At 36.2% G+C, this 15815-nt stretch overlaps 1 protein-coding gene across 1 annotated transcript in view; it reads left to right on the forward strand.

Moving 5' to 3' along the window:
- Positions 1 to 15815, forward strand: part of LOC134610966 (E1A-binding protein p400-like) — a 156500-nt gene that overhangs the window by 96482 nt on the left and 44203 nt on the right. Inside the window, exons 21-33 of the mRNA XM_063454391.1 lie at positions 2258 to 2444; positions 2798 to 2964; positions 3209 to 3369; positions 3669 to 3830; positions 4634 to 4801; positions 5873 to 5964; positions 6295 to 6584; positions 7406 to 7608; positions 8014 to 8183; positions 8940 to 9136; positions 9416 to 9527; positions 9698 to 9841; positions 10107 to 10262. Coding sequence (XP_063310461.1) covers positions 2258 to 2444; positions 2798 to 2964; positions 3209 to 3369; positions 3669 to 3830; positions 4634 to 4801; positions 5873 to 5964; positions 6295 to 6584; positions 7406 to 7608; positions 8014 to 8183; positions 8940 to 9136; positions 9416 to 9527; positions 9698 to 9841; positions 10107 to 10262 — 2209 coding nt within the window. The remainder of the gene's footprint in view (positions 1 to 2257; positions 2445 to 2797; positions 2965 to 3208; positions 3370 to 3668; positions 3831 to 4633; positions 4802 to 5872; positions 5965 to 6294; positions 6585 to 7405; positions 7609 to 8013; positions 8184 to 8939; positions 9137 to 9415; positions 9528 to 9697; positions 9842 to 10106; positions 10263 to 15815) is intronic.

Genomic DNA, 15815 nt, shown 5'->3' on the forward strand with positions numbered 1-15815 from the left:
TTTTGTGCCCTTGTCTGGCTTTTGAATTATTATTTTTGCAGAGGTTTTTCATTTCTAAAGAAAGCTTCTGTCACAGAACTAACTACTCAGAAGCTCTTTTCATTCTGTAACGGTTTGCTCTACAGGGATAGAGATTCACCTTCTCACTGCTTGCCAATTTTGTTTCTGACTGCATATTATCCTAGGGTAGATTTACCTGGCTTTAAATAAAACATTCTAACCCATGGCGCTTACTGGGAGAAGTAATATCACTATTGCTGTAGACCTGGATATCTTGGAGCTCTTTACATTATATCTTATTGCTCTGGAGAGACAGGCAAACACTGTAGATTAACCAACACATTTATGATCTTTTATGATCATGTTCCAATACCAGAAGTAAACAATTCTATGCTCTTTAGTGGTTTGTCCAAATTGCTAAAATCCTGCTTATTTACATCATATTTCTCAAGCTTCTTTTTTATATTATCTATAGATTTACATTTATACTTTGCTTGTATTGGTTGTATAAATGTTTCTTTGAAAATAAATCAATAAATATTTATGTTGCACTAGACTACTGTTAACCCGTATATGGAGAAAACGTACTTCGTTATCCAATATAAAGAAAACCATACACTGTAATTAAAAGAAAAACATTATAATGTATAACATAAAAAGGATATTTTACATTTTTTTTTGCAGCTTGTCCTTCAGTGCTGCTTCAATATAAATTTCAAGAAAAAACTAAACATTTAACAATTTATACATATGTCTGTTATGAAAAAAACAAGAGCAGGCTACTACAAAATAAAACAACTAGCTATTGGTGCACAAACAAAATTACCCCAAGTATTCACATTACTTGGCTTCAGGTATATTTTTTTTCTTTTGACTGAGTAGAATATGTCAAATTCTTCAAAAGCTTATAGAAAGCTCTAGCATATCCAAAGTGTTGGAGAAGAAAATATTCAACCTTTAAATGTCCCTTCTATGAAGCAAATCGCCAGGATCTGTTCTTCCTGCAGTGATGACTGCAGAGACAATGCTCCTGTTCCCTCGTATTGTTTATAGTTGAAGCTCTGTACATTTCCTATATTATTTTGTGAGTAAATTCACAGGCATGGTTTTTCAGTAATGAGGTGTTAGTGGTATAATAGGAAAACAGAGAACTAGAAGTCTTGTGATTATTGCCTGGATTATGGGTACCAATGTGTTTATTTTGGACCAATAGTCACTTTCTTAGCTATAGCAAAATGTTTGGTATCAAACTGCTAAATGTGCATATGCTTGCTTGGGAGTTATACATTTAACTCCTTACTGTATTTTTCCCACTGCTTCTGCAAAGTCTGACATATTACTCACTGCTTGACTATGTTGAGATTCTTTTGCAAAGGTTATATAGACGGTTTTGCTTTTGTTATGCAAATACTCTTTAAGAAAAAGTTTTAAAGTAAAAAAAATAAAAGAACCACATTCTTGGAAATTCAGTTATATTGCTTTTTGCTGGGTAGTAATACATTTCCACAAGTATTAAGCCAAACACAGTGTGCATTTTTTTCACTGGTTTTATTAAAGATATCCTAAATGTTACAAAATACTCTTTTGACAGTTTTGTTATATGCTGAATAAAACAAAGGACGAAACAGGCTGCACCTGCAAATTCTAGTTGATTAAATTATATTTAAAGGAACCCGAACAAAATTATTCACTAAAGTGAAAATTCAAAGTGCATTTCAAACTCAAGGTAAAATAACTAAACTGAACATAATCTCCAAGTCAGCTATACTTCCAGTTTGGCAACTTTGCCCTTAAATTAAAATTCACTTTGAAATTTTAATTTTGTAAACAACACTGAAAGGCCAATAGTTTTCTGCTGGATAAATATGACAAAATAGCTGTAATTTAAAAGAGCAACCTCATATTAAAATTAATATTTAGTGTTCATTAGGAACCCCAGCAGAACAACTGGATCATCCTCTGATCACTTCCTGTTTAGCATCATCCAGTGTCTTTCAGGAGAATCTGAAAGCACGTCAACAGCTTGTTCAACAGAGTCCAATGGCAAATGAGTGGGAAATGCAAACTTTTTCCTGACACATTTACTTTGGAAATTAATGTGTTTTACATATATGATAATATATGAAACTTAAAAAATCTCATGGAAAAAAATACAACTACATATAATACTTCTATAGCTCACAACTCCATTCTAATGCTTAAAAATAAATAAATAAATAAATTATAAGAAATTACTTTTGATTTTTATTTCATGCAGGACTCAAGATGCTCTGAAAGGTGGCCATTTTGTCAGCGTTCTCCATGTTTTGGTGCAGTTGCAGAGGATTTGTAACCATCCAGAGCTGGTGGATCCACGTCCTGAACATTCCTCCTACGTGTTGGAAACCCTGAAGTATAAATCGGCATCTCTAGTACTGAGGGCACTCGAATATGACCCTTGGAAGGTAACAGTAACAAACGCAGATTGAAATTCTAAATTAATATACAGATACAGAGTATCTAGTAGAGACTGGCTCTGTAATTTTGTCCCGATTTCTCTACACAGATCACTTATTTTATTAAAGTTGCCTTTCCTTTATCTTTACTTATTTTCATTTGTAAATATATTTATCTTCTGAAAGCATACTGCTGCCCAGTGATAATATTGAGGTAGAAGATTTATTTTGTGTCCCTTTAGTGACTACTTCAGTTTGCTATTTACTGATTGATTAAAGCACTTTTCTTGAAGATTATTGGTGTGCATGTGTCGAATCACTCTGTGCTGTTTAACCTAATCATTCTTTTTATGGCATGCTAGAGTGCAGACCTGTCTCTGTTTGATCTGGTTGGGCTGGAAAATAAAATGACCCGTTACGAAGCTCAGGTTTTGCCTGGACAAAAAGTGACCAGGAAGCTGATTGAGGAGATTTATAATTCACCTGACCCTGCTCCTCGTCCCAATTCCATGAAAATTAAGCCCAGCAGGTATGTGTTTCTAGCAAACAGACTTTGCTAGCATATTTTATTATGTGTTTTGACATCTCTTGTAGTTAGCAATCATTAACTTACAGAGCTATTGTATGCTTGCTGACTCAAAAATATGGGTTTTGACAGGATTCACATACTGCTTTTATTCAAATAATTATATGATGAATCAAATACATTTATTTTATTACAAGTATAAGATTTTTCAGTCACTGTATCCACTTATGTATTTTCAACATTGCAGACTGTTTCTGCCGATCCTTTATGGCCAAAAGCCAGAGGGACGAACTGTTACCTTTCCTAGCACACCAGCATCCCGCATGGTGACCACAACCACAGCCACCGTCACACAGCAAGGACAAGCACGAGGACGCTCTCCACTGACAACAGCCTCTGCTACTCAGAGTAAGAACAGGAGAGTGGGCATTGGTTATTTTGTATTATGTAGTTTAACATATGGTTCTTCGTTGACTTGTTTTTTCCAGCTCCTAGCATGCTGTGCTGGTGCTTTTGTCCCAGGCACAATTGTCTGTCTGTCTTTTTCTCTCTCTATCTGACTCTACCTAGAGAATAGTTCTAAAAAATTTAGATTTTAGTCTGTTCTGAAACTACTGTTTGAGTCAGTAACAACCTTTGTATGCCTTTGTAGATGGCAATCCATTTGTGATCTGATGTGTGATTAAATCCCTTGTTCGTTTCTATAGGTGGAGATGTGGTTAAAATTGGTCAGTTAGCTGCTGGTGGAGCCCAAGGGAGGATCGCACAACCCAAAACACCAGTTACCTTGCAATTCCAGGGAAATACATTTACCTTGTCTCAGAGCCAGCTACGTCAGCTCACTGCAGGCCAGCCGCTGCAACTTCAAGGTACGCTCATACAATATTAGAGTATTGGGGTATTGGGGTGAAGATTACATGGTTTGTGTTTAAAGAGTACACAAAGTAAATGTCCACCTTGATAATTATAAGTAATATGCAAATAATTTTAGATGCATATTCCATCTTGCAATAAAGGAAGTGTGAAATCTAAGTTCATATTTGTGCTTAAATATAAGTTGCTTTTTGACAGCTAAGCAATTAATATTTTGGGTAGATCTTCTTAATTATAATTTTATGTTCTTCTAACTCTGGCCAATACAGTAATCACATGTTAAAACAGTCTCACTAAAACAATAACAAATGAATACCAGAGTATAGGTAATTTGGAGTATATTAATGAGGTTATTAGGGCATTAGGATTTGTGTACAATAATATATCTTTATGTTTAGAGTTTCCGATAGTGATATTGACAGTATGTGGCTAAAATTGTGTAGCCCCATAATTTGAGCTATAGTAGTCTAAATTCGACAAGCAAAATTACACTGTAAATGAGATTTATAGGTTATTCTATTTGGATTAGTGTTAAAATGGTAAAATAGTTAGAATTTTGTAGATTGGACTTTAGAGAGTTGGTTCAATAAAAAGGAATTATTGATAAAGAACATATTTTAGCTGCCTTGTATGTATGTGAACAACTCTTGTGCAAAAAATGTTAACTTAGTTTATCCACTTTGTGACGCAGAATATTTTTTCTATAGCTAGCAATCTGTAAATGCTCTGTCACTATATTTTTGAAATTTTACATTTTTACATATTAATATCATAAAAACGATTTGTCTCTCAAATGCAGGAAGTGTCCTCCAGATTGTGTCAGCACCTGGACAACAGTACCTGCGGCCACCTGGACCAGTTGTAATGCAAACAGTAACTCCAGGAGTCCCCATCCAAAATGCAATGAATTCTATTGGAAACCAGCATTCATCTACACTTCCTAGTGTTCCTGCCTCTCCTCAGACAGGTATGAATCAATAATATCTAGAGCATAATAGTTATCTCGAAAGAAAAACACTCATTATTCAAACAGCTTGTTTTACATACGTTTTCTGCATAGGTGTCTTCATTTTAATCAGTTCCTAAGGAATAGGGAGTTTTCACACTTCTATATATTCATTATCCTTGTTGCGAACCAGAACCTAGGCTGCCAAATTGTTTTCAGAGTAGAGTAGAAAATGTATTGTGATCCAGGCACTCAAGGAAAGCACTGTAGCAGTTTTACTGGAATAACAGAATAGGCACAGCCAGGGATGTATTTACCACAAGGCAAACAAGGCATTTGCCTAGGGTGGCACTTTCGTGGGGCGCCCCAAATGCCACCCCAAGCTTCCAGACAAATGCCTTGTTTGCCTCATGTTCTGGGGCTGTCCACCTTACCGTGAGTGAGTGAGTGTAGCTGTCAGTGTGTGTCTGTGAGTGAGTGAAAGTGTGTGTGTGTGTGTGTGTGTGTGTCATTTTATGTGTATCTGAGAGTGTGTGTCTGTCAGTGAGTGGGTGTGTTGGTTAAACAGTGTGTGCCAGTGAGTGTATATCAGTGCATGTATCAATGAGGGCATGTGTCTGTCAGTCCAAAAAGTGGCTTTGACACGAATTAGGGTGGCAAATTTAGATTTTGGAGGTGCCCGAATTTAGTCGTGCCTAGGGCAGCACAAATCCAAAATACACCACTGGGCACAGCAACGTTTCGACCTTCAATTAGGTCTTTATCTAGCTTGCCTGGACCACACTACTGTTTCTGTTCATTGTAATCCGTGTCTTCTGGGAAATTAAAAGCAGAGCATGTCAAGAGTAAACTCATAGAGAGAACTTTAAATAATGATTTCCTATTGCAATGAAGCAGATGCCTTTGAGTAAAAAAATTTGTGTAAAACGACCACAGAAACTTCTAGTAAAAGCACAGCCAGAAGTTTGGTAGTGTTAGAAGCCCTGGGCAGTACATTGGGAAATGTTAAAATTGTTGTCTTTTTATGGTAATAACAAATGCATGGCAATCATGGCACTGAATATATGTTTTGTTATTAATGATTTTGTATAGGAATACAAGGTAGAAATCTACTGTCCCATTCTGGGTGTGTGGAGCCTGCAGTTGGCCTGAAGTCTTCACCAAACCCAGCAGTGCTAGCGCAGGTACTAAGCTTCAGTTTTCAGAGATACTTGATATCATCATGTTTTTAAAACTTTTAGAAAACTGGAACAGCCGAAAGCCTGCATTCTTCATTCTTTGATGATTATGTTTTCCATGTGCAGTTTCATTTACTCATATAATTGCGTTATTAATTTAATTGTAATTATTATTGCTATCATTATTCACTAATTATACTAATTGCTGCCATCAGTTAATGTTTAGATACTATGCACTGCGAACAGAGACTAGTCTTGTGTACATATAAATGCATGTGGGTTTGCATTAATGCACATGTAAATGAAAGGAAATAAAAAAAAAAATTTTTCCAACAGGAAGTAGCAGAAGATAAGCCACGCGGGTTGAAGGAGCGCCTGGACCACCTTTTCACCTGTAACGAACGGCGCTGCACACAGGCCCCGCTGTATGGCTCAGATTTGCTGTCACTTTTCTCGCTGGACTCTGCTGGTTTTCGACATAACATGGGCAACAGCCATTGGCGCTGGGCTGGCTATGCAAACTGCCTTTTATCTTCCCGCTGTCCTGAGAATTCTAGAAATCCACTGAGGCACCTTATATTGTCCCCTGAACAGCAGAAAACTGTCCTGGAATATCACGCTAGAAGGTGGTTGTCAGTGGCATGTGGAGACGGATTACATTTTCTGTCTTGATGTAATTTTAGTAAAGTATAATATTCTGGTTGCATATCTTCAGAACATCAATATTTTTCAAAAAAATTATTGTGTTTATTTTGGACTATCAATTAATCACAAGGAATCAAAGGGTTCTTTAATGTAAGAACTGTATGGGTGCCATAACAACTTAATTTAAATTAAGTTGTTATGGTACCCAGATGTCCTGAGTGCTTTCTTACCTAAAGGGGTTTAACCTTCTCGAATGGTTCAACCCCAAAGGTTGCTCTCCAGCACCGTATCTCCCTGTCCATAGCGGTATCTGCTTTCTTCAACGTAAGTGCGGTGTGCCGCCAGGCAGTGGAGCCAATGATTTTTCTAGAGCTATCAACTGACTCTCTAAGCCAATCAGTGGCTCCCTATTCATGAATAAATGAATTTTTTTTTTTTTTTTAAATAAATGAGTAGCTACTGATTCTGCAAGGTTAGTAAATGATCAGATTATTCTACAAAAATAATGAATATCAGGACTCAAATTTTCACTAGCCAGTGGCAAGTGAAAAATCAGTCCTGTTGAGAAGACTATAGTTAGTCTACTATAGACCCTACAGGCTTGCAGTGACAAGTAACTTTTAGACCTGGCTAGTACTTGTACTTGGACATAGGACTTGGAATTTTGAACTCTGTACTTGTTTGAATGCAATTATTATCTGCCAAATATTTCCATTATGTTTTTCTTAGTTCTCCAAATTGTGTTATATCAATGCTATCCAGTTTTATTGTGTTTAATTCCATCTCCCTCTGCATCATCCAGGTCACAGTGTGTAGTGCCAGCTGTTGTTGCTGCTCCCCCAGCACTGGTAGTGCCCCATCCTCCTCCTCCTTACACTCATAATATAAAGATCCTGAGTCATTGCCTGAGAGAGAAGGCAGCCCCATATCTAAAGGACCTACGAGAGAAGACATCCCCTTACTGTGTGCAGTTCCCTGACCTGCAGCTTATCCAGTGTGATTCAGGTAAGTTCTAAATCTGCATCATGTGTAATAATATATTTTGGAATGGTCTTCCAGTCACACAGTAGCTTTTTTGTCACAGTATTTGTTAAAAAAAACACACAAAAAACAACAACATTGTTTTGAGTATTCTATGGAAGCAAAAGTGAGTAGAAAGGAAAAGTGGCAACACTTATTTAAAAATTAGTGGTCTGTCTTATGCGATTTATGATCACTGATACATTATTGTGAAGGACCATAGGTGTATGTGTGAGACACTTTAGTACAACCATTCACAGGTAAACATTAGTTAATTTTACATGAATTTGACATGTTCAAACAGGTAATTTGTCCTAACTCATTTGCTTGCCTTGATGCAGGTTTATAGTAGAGATATTTGCTTATTTTTCCTCTCAATATGACACGCAGGGAAGCTGGAGGCTCTGGTCATCCTTCTCCGGAAACTGAGGTCTGAAGGTCGACGTGTTCTGATTTTCTCCCAGATGCTGCATATGTTGGACCTATTGGAAGTGTTCTTGGACTCATATTCCTTGACTTTCCTGAGGATCGATGAGAATGCAAGCTATGAACAGTGCCATGTATGCAATTTCCTATCTCAGCTTGCTAAATCATTTAAACTATAAGTACAGAAGAGAAACGAAAATGAAAGTGTCACTTTGTACTCAGAGGGACCAAGCATTTTGTTTCAGAGAAGGTGCAATGTGAAACCATCCATCGAACAGAATTAGCATTTTAGTTATTAAAGAAACTATAGTATTCTGTTTGTGTCTCATCCATAGTGCAGGAGTAAATGTGTCCAATACAATAGAGCTTTACAGAAATATAAAGAATAGCAGCCCATCCCAGCTAGATACATTCAAGAAAATATGCATTTCATACTAAGAATTCTTAATCATAGATCTGTGTATCAATAAGTCTTTCTAAGTATTCTGTACTGAAAAGCAGCAGAATGAGTATCATCACCAATATGTATTATTCTGGCCAGTACCAGCATGAGATTAATATTAAAGGCAAAATAAAGAGGACTGGCTTAATAAGTGCCATTTTTGCATATCAAAGGGTGCAAACAATTGGTAATAAGGCAAAAAGCTGTGAGAAGAGCTGTCATACTTATTACTTCCTTTATGGGAAAGTTGCTTTTTTTTATACAGTATATATTTTTTTATTTCATAACTTTATTTCACAGTTAATGCTTTATAGTATAGTCGTTTTGCTGCTTTTGAAGCATGTACTTGAACTGATCTAGAACGAAAACCAATATTCACATCCCAATCCACTGCTTCTTTTTGGCTTTGTGTGTAATTTTTACAACTTGTGAAACATTCTTCTCACAGGATTTAATGAAGAGCTTTAATCAAGACCCCAGAATTTTCTGTGTCCTAATATCTACTCACAGCTGCTCTCTTGGGGTTCCCTATGTGGAAGCTGACACAGCTATATTTTATGACAATGACTTAAACCCTGTGATGGACTCTAGATCCCAGGCATGGTGCGATCGCATCGGTAAAAGTAAAGACATCCACATCTATAGGTAACAGTGGCTAGAGCCATACGTTGTGTTTTTTGTTAGAGTTTATTTACTAAAGCGAGAATTCAAAGTGAATTTTAAATTTAAGGTGAAAATAGCCGAACTGGAAAAATTATGTAAATCAGCTATGCTTTCAGTTCAGCTACTCTGGCCTTAAATTTGAAATTCACTTTGAATTCTCACTTTAGTGAATAACTAAACTTGAACTTTACAGCACAAGGCTTTTAAATACTGTTATATAATCACATTATTGCAGTTAAGTATGAATTTCGCTACTTTTAGACTTGTAAGTGGAAACTCCATTGAAGAGAAGTTGCTGAAGAATGGCACCAAAGATTTGATAAGAGAAGTTGCCGCCCAGGGGACTGACTTTTCAATGGCTTTCTTAACTCAGGTACTTTCTTTCATCAAAATAGCTCGCTTCCCCGAGTCTAGCACTGAGATCTTCTATTCCTAGCCCTGAAATCCTTTTTATCTATTATCATTTTATTTAATATATGAGATGTCATTGTTAGAGGATTTAACTGGATGTAGAAAAACAACTATTTTTGTATTTTTCCATAGCAAACTATACATGAGCTGTTTGAACTTTATTCACCTCTGGAAGATTCAGGATTTGGGGCAAAAGCTGAAGAATTTGTAATGCTTTCTCAAGAACCACCTCCAACAGAAACAATAGCTACCAAGTTTGCCAAACCTTTTATAGAGGTAAGAAGCTGTTTCAGAAGGATTATTGTAGTACTAGAACCCATGCTGATTTGCAGTATAAAAATACAGGAGATGTTGTTTTCTGAAATTATTGAGATTTTGTTAATACATGGTTTACACTTTTAAGATGTTTTGTAAATGCAACACAACAATTATTATCCAGATAGATTATTTCTATAATTTAAAAAAAAAAAAACACGCACTTGTCTTTTTTGTGTATCTTGATTTTAAAGCCAATTATGTAATTCCATTTAAAAATCTAAAGGCTTTAAAAAGCATTGAACATGGAGGAGAAATGGAGGAAGATTCTCTGGCACCAGTCACAAATGGAGAGCAAGACAATCACACAGAGCTAACTGACAGTGGCTACTATGATGAGGAAACGTCTGAACTAAATGAACTTGCTGAAGTGGTGAAGCAGGCAAGTCATTTATAGAGGATATTGGGAAACGATGCGGTTTGTTCTTTGAAATATTTTTTTGATTTGTACGAGAAATAATTATTAACAGTGCACCCAAAATGTATTAAAGTAGTAATTATTTAAAATGTCCTACAGATGGCAGCAATGTGATGAGCACAGAAACTAGGCAATATAAGTTTTGGCCATTTAATGGTAGTATATTCTCAGAATTCGTTGATAATCTAGAATATCAATTGCCTCTGTTTGATGTAGTCAGCAAATATACTGCCCATAAGCGGCCCAGATTTAGACTTCCTATTACTTGTGCTTAGTACAATACTGCTGTGTATTGAACATTTTGTATAATTACTGTTGTAAATTATTAATAAATTTTTTGAGGACAAATTGAATATTTATTTCTGGCAAGTTTTTTTTTAATACAGCTTTTAAAGTGCTGCTGCCTGATTTACTTATATTATACCGTGCTGTACATGATTTCTATTGTTTGAATAGAGTTTCTGTTAAAATGACAGCAGTTACATAATAATGACAAAAACTACTGCAAGGTCAGCATCTTACATTTAGTGATGATTTGTGTTGATAAATAAACATACATATAAGTTTATATTATTCATTTAGTTTAAAAGACACCCACTTAAAGAAAATTACTGGAATGTATAATATAATATGTTGATGGGATCACAACCACATTCTAATACTTTTTAACAACTTCTTTGTATATTATCCTCTTATCTTCATTTAAGCAGTCAATCATGATACAAACAATGTATTGATATATTAAATGAGCTATTTCTGCCGTATCCAATTCAGCAGCCAAAGAAGCTTGATACATCACTGAAAAAATTTAACTAATTAACCCCTTCCCGACCGGTGACGGAAATTTTCCGTCAACCTTGTCCTTCAGTTAAGGACCGTTGACGGAAAATTTCCGTCATTTACTAAAGTTAACCCCAGATCGCCGCTATCGCGGCGATCGCGGGGTTAACGGTGCTCCGGTCTGCCTCTGCATTATAGGCAGACCGGGAGCACCGGATTGGGCTTCCCCAGCTCATGTGCCCGCTCTGACAGCATGTCAGAGCGAGCACATGTGCTCAATGTACTTACCTTCCGCCTCCCTGCACTTCCGGGTTCTGTGTGAAGTGCAGGGAGACGGCTCTTCACTGATCCTGCCCCCTGTGTAAAAAAAAAATTAAAGTTAAATCCCACCCCCCCTTTCCCCTGTTTTAATAAAATTAACCCCTTCTCTGCCAATTGATCACTGACTACAGTGATCAATTGGCAGGGTATACATTTTAATGTCATCTGATTTTGTTTTTTAACCCCTGAGGGTTAATTATTATTTTTTTTAACCCTCAGGGGTTACATTTATTGTATTAATTAATTTAATTATTTAAAAATTATATATTTAGCTAGCTGGGATAGGTGGAAGTTAGTGGGGAATTGGGGAATTTGGTGTTAGGCTAACTAGGGGTTAACGTTAGATTTTTTTAAAAATAAGCTTTAAAAAGGTAAAAAAAAAAATTTTTTTTAACTGTTTTAGTAACGTTTAAGTTAAAAAAAAAAACACCCCCCTTTACCCAGTCTAAATAAAAATTAACCCCTTCCCTGCCAGTTGATCACTGCCTAAAGTGATCAACATACAGATCGCAGTATTATACTGTGATCTAATTTTTTTTAACCCCTGAGGATTAACTTTTATTTATTTTTTTAACCCTCAGGGGTTCAATTTATTTAATTAATTCATTTAAATATTTTATAATTATATATTTTGCTAGCTGGGGTGGGTGGGAGTTATGGGGAAAATGGGGAATTTACTGTTAGTGCTGCTTACTACTAGTTAGGGTTAACGGTAAAAGAAAAGTTTAGATAAAAATGTAAAAGTGTAAAAAAGTTAAGAAAATGTAAAACATTTAATAAGTAAAAAAAAAGTTTAAAAACGGGTTTTACAAAGTAAAAAAAGATTTACAAAGTAAAAAAAGATTTACAAAGTAAAAAAATACATTAAAAAATGCTCTTTACCACTACACTTGGTACAAGCGAGCGGAAAAATGATCCCACGCTAAGGTTCAAAATATGCCTTTTGAATTACCCTGGGATGTCTTCTTTAAGAAATGGTATGCCTTTATGGAGTAATTGGATTATATAGCCTTGTAAAATACTCTAAAATGGGACATGGACACAGCGTAAAAATTCAAAGTTTGAAAAAAACTGGAATGGCTGTGTCTCAAATGTGCCCCTTCAATGTCCACATATACCTGGAAAAGGTACATACGCGGATATTGCTGTACTCAGCCGACATAGCTGAGCAACATATTAAGTATTATACAGTCGTAGTACACATAAGGTTTGCAAAATATACTGCGCAAACTCACTTTGTGTGTCAAAAAGGCAGAAAAAATGCTTTTTACCACTACACTTGGTACAAGCTAGCGGAAAAAATATCCCACGCTAAGGTTCAAAATATGCCTTTTGAATTGCCCTGGGATGTCTTCTTTAAGAAATGGTATGCCTTTCTAGTGTAGTTGTAATATGTAGCCTGCTCAAGTGCTCCAAAGTGGGACACGGACGCATCAAAACCCTCTATGAAAATTCACACTTAAAAAACTTAACTTGTTATGTCTCTTTTACAGCAGTGTAACTTCACAAAATAGTGTATAGGTCATACATTGGGCATTTTGTTTTACTCGGAAGGCTTAGCTGAGCATGATTTGGGGGGTTTGAACTTAGTGACACATATGAAATGTACAAAATGCCCAGTAAAAATTTAATCCATATGTAAAAAATGCCCAAAATTATATTTTACCACATACTTTGGCATATATTGGTGAAAAAATGGGGACATGTTAAAGCACAATATGCACCATATGAGATACCCTGAGGTGTCTACCTTTACAAATGGTAGGCCTTTGTGAGGTTTTTTTGAACAGTCAAACTGCTATAATACCCCAAATTAAAGCATAGGCCCATTAAATCCGCCTCTCAAAATTCTACTGTAAATGTTGAAACGGACAGGTCTCCTATATGGCACTGTAGCTTCACGAAATAGTGCCAAAGACATACAATGGGGGTACCGTTGTACTCAGCAGAAGTAACTGAACACATAATAAAACCTTGTACAGGAATAGCACAAACCAACTTTACAAAATACACATGAGAAGTTCTTTATTATAAGTTTGTGTGCCAAAAAACCCAAAATACTAAATTTTACTCCAATATTTAGCAGAGATTAGCGGTGAAATGGCTACTTAGAAAGTGTCAAAACAACCTTAGGACAATAGCCTGTGATGTTTACTTTATATAAATATATACTTTTGTGTGGCAATTTTGTTTTCTTTTATGGCTATTAAGCTTACAAGACAAACATACCAAATTCTAAAATCGCTCCATATTAAAAGTTTATTTTACTCCTTGTGCTTTGTGACCTGTAACTACCAAAAAAAACTGAAAATCCCAGACACTTTATATATTCTGTAAATCAGAACAACTAAATTAATTTATTTTTAATTACTTTCATTAACCTGCACTAATTAGGCACACATTATTATTGCAAAAACTGTACAAATAACACAATTTTTTTCCTTTTTTTTGGCATTTTTCGTTATTTTTTTTTAATAATAAATAAGCATATATATATATATATATATATATATATATATATATATGTATATATTACATCAAATTAAAGCCCTTTCTGTCCTCTAAAAAACAGTATATAATATGCGTCGGTGCAATAAACGAGAGAGATGCAAATTGAAGTTGAACACATACAGCAAGAAAATGCAAAAATTGCTTGTGTCATTAAGCGTAAGACAAGCTTCTGAAGCTGTGTCCTTAAGGGGTTAAACAACACCTTAAAAATTATAAAATGTTTTTGTGCATCAGCAAAACAAACATGTGAGTGTTGTGTGGAAACAATGTCACCGAACTTACAAAAATGATTTTTGGTTGATCACTTAAAGAGCTAAATTACAATTAATAACTATTACACTGTAAGAGTTTAGCACTGTAATATAATGTAGCAAAATGAATAACAGCATATAGTCAATACCCAATGAAAAATACATGCATATCAATGTTGATTTGGAACAAATCAGTTTAGTGTCACACCAGACAGACCGAAAAGATCTTTTGAAAATGGATTAATTTTGTTTGTCTTTAACCTCACTATATTGGAGTATTGATATTGAGATGATGAGATGAACAATGATGACTGAAGGGGATGGTACATGACAGCCATGATGAAAGGAAGCATAGCATTATAGGTTCTGCTATTTATTCAACTTTTAGGCTTTATATAGCTGCAAAACTGATTGGAACTACTTGTCCAGCTGTTGTCCTTTACTGCAGACAGGGCTGATGCCGTATTTGACTATTTTTTCTGGTTATTGGGTGATCTGGGTGGAGTTTCAAGATCACGGTCCAGTCTGGGTTGCTAGTGTGTTAAATAGGCAGTTGCTCCCTTCCATAACAGCTAGCCTTCTAGGGTTCAGTCCTAGTTGCCCAGTTAACCCTTTTGGACTGGAGGGGTTATTCCAGTCCTCCCTTATTCTCACCCTTTTGGGGAACCTCTTTCTGTTAACAGTAACTGCACAATGGTGGATCGACAAGATGATTGCTGACTCCATGTCAAAGTACCTACATTTATGGAATATGCTGAGGCCTCAGAAGACTGCCTTCAACATAGCCTTTGAGGCCATATGCACCAGGTTCTGGGCTACATTAAAACATCTGGCTCAGAGGAGAAGCCATCACTGACTCTCTGCAGAGCATCACAGTCAAATTAATTGGGCTCTGGCACTATGTGTATTTTTTACTTCCCGATGCTCCCAATGCTTTCCTGGGCTGCTACCCAGTTGGAATATGAAGATAATTGTGGGCATGTTGTCTGACAGTCCCTGGCAGTACCCGTAGCTCTATTAGCTCTCCTGCTATGGCATTCTGGGGGGGATGGGGTGGAGGGGGGGAATGGAGGATCATCAGCTACCCCACATCTTCCACAAAAGACGCAGAGCAGTCTTTTGGAGCTCGGAGGGCAAACACCACTCCTAACTCTTTCCTTCACTCCAGTGCTGAGGTACTATTCCAGGTTGTGGGAGAGACAAGGCTGATAGGCATGGTGAAGTTGCCTGTTTAATAGCCTAGGGGTCGACCAGTGAATGTTCCTTTAGAAGGATGCCCTAAACCATCTAATGGTAATCCGGTATTTTTATTTTCTTTCTTAGTATGCTCAAGCTGTTTAATGTTTTCGTATTTCCAGTGCATATACATTGCTGTGTTGTTAATCGTCCTCTATACTGTTCACTTTGCATGTTTTATATTTTTATTTGCTACTTTATTTTTTTCATGACTGATCTGCTGTGCTACCCGCTGCTCCAGGGGTTGCACACTAATGTGATTGAGCTTGTCCATATGCTGTCTCCTACTTAAATATAAAATCCTTATTCGGGTCATAATTCATAAGAAAAAACAATGACGACCGAAGTTAAGTCACGTTTAAGTTGATAAAGATTTATAAGTTCGGCGTTCCAGGCAGAAAAAGCTTGTGACATTTCT

The sequence above is a fragment of the Pelobates fuscus genome, chromosome 5 (genome assembly GCF_036172605.1).
Source record: "Pelobates fuscus isolate aPelFus1 chromosome 5, aPelFus1.pri, whole genome shotgun sequence".
NCBI classification, from domain to species: domain Eukaryota; kingdom Metazoa; phylum Chordata; class Amphibia; order Anura; family Pelobatidae; genus Pelobates; species Pelobates fuscus.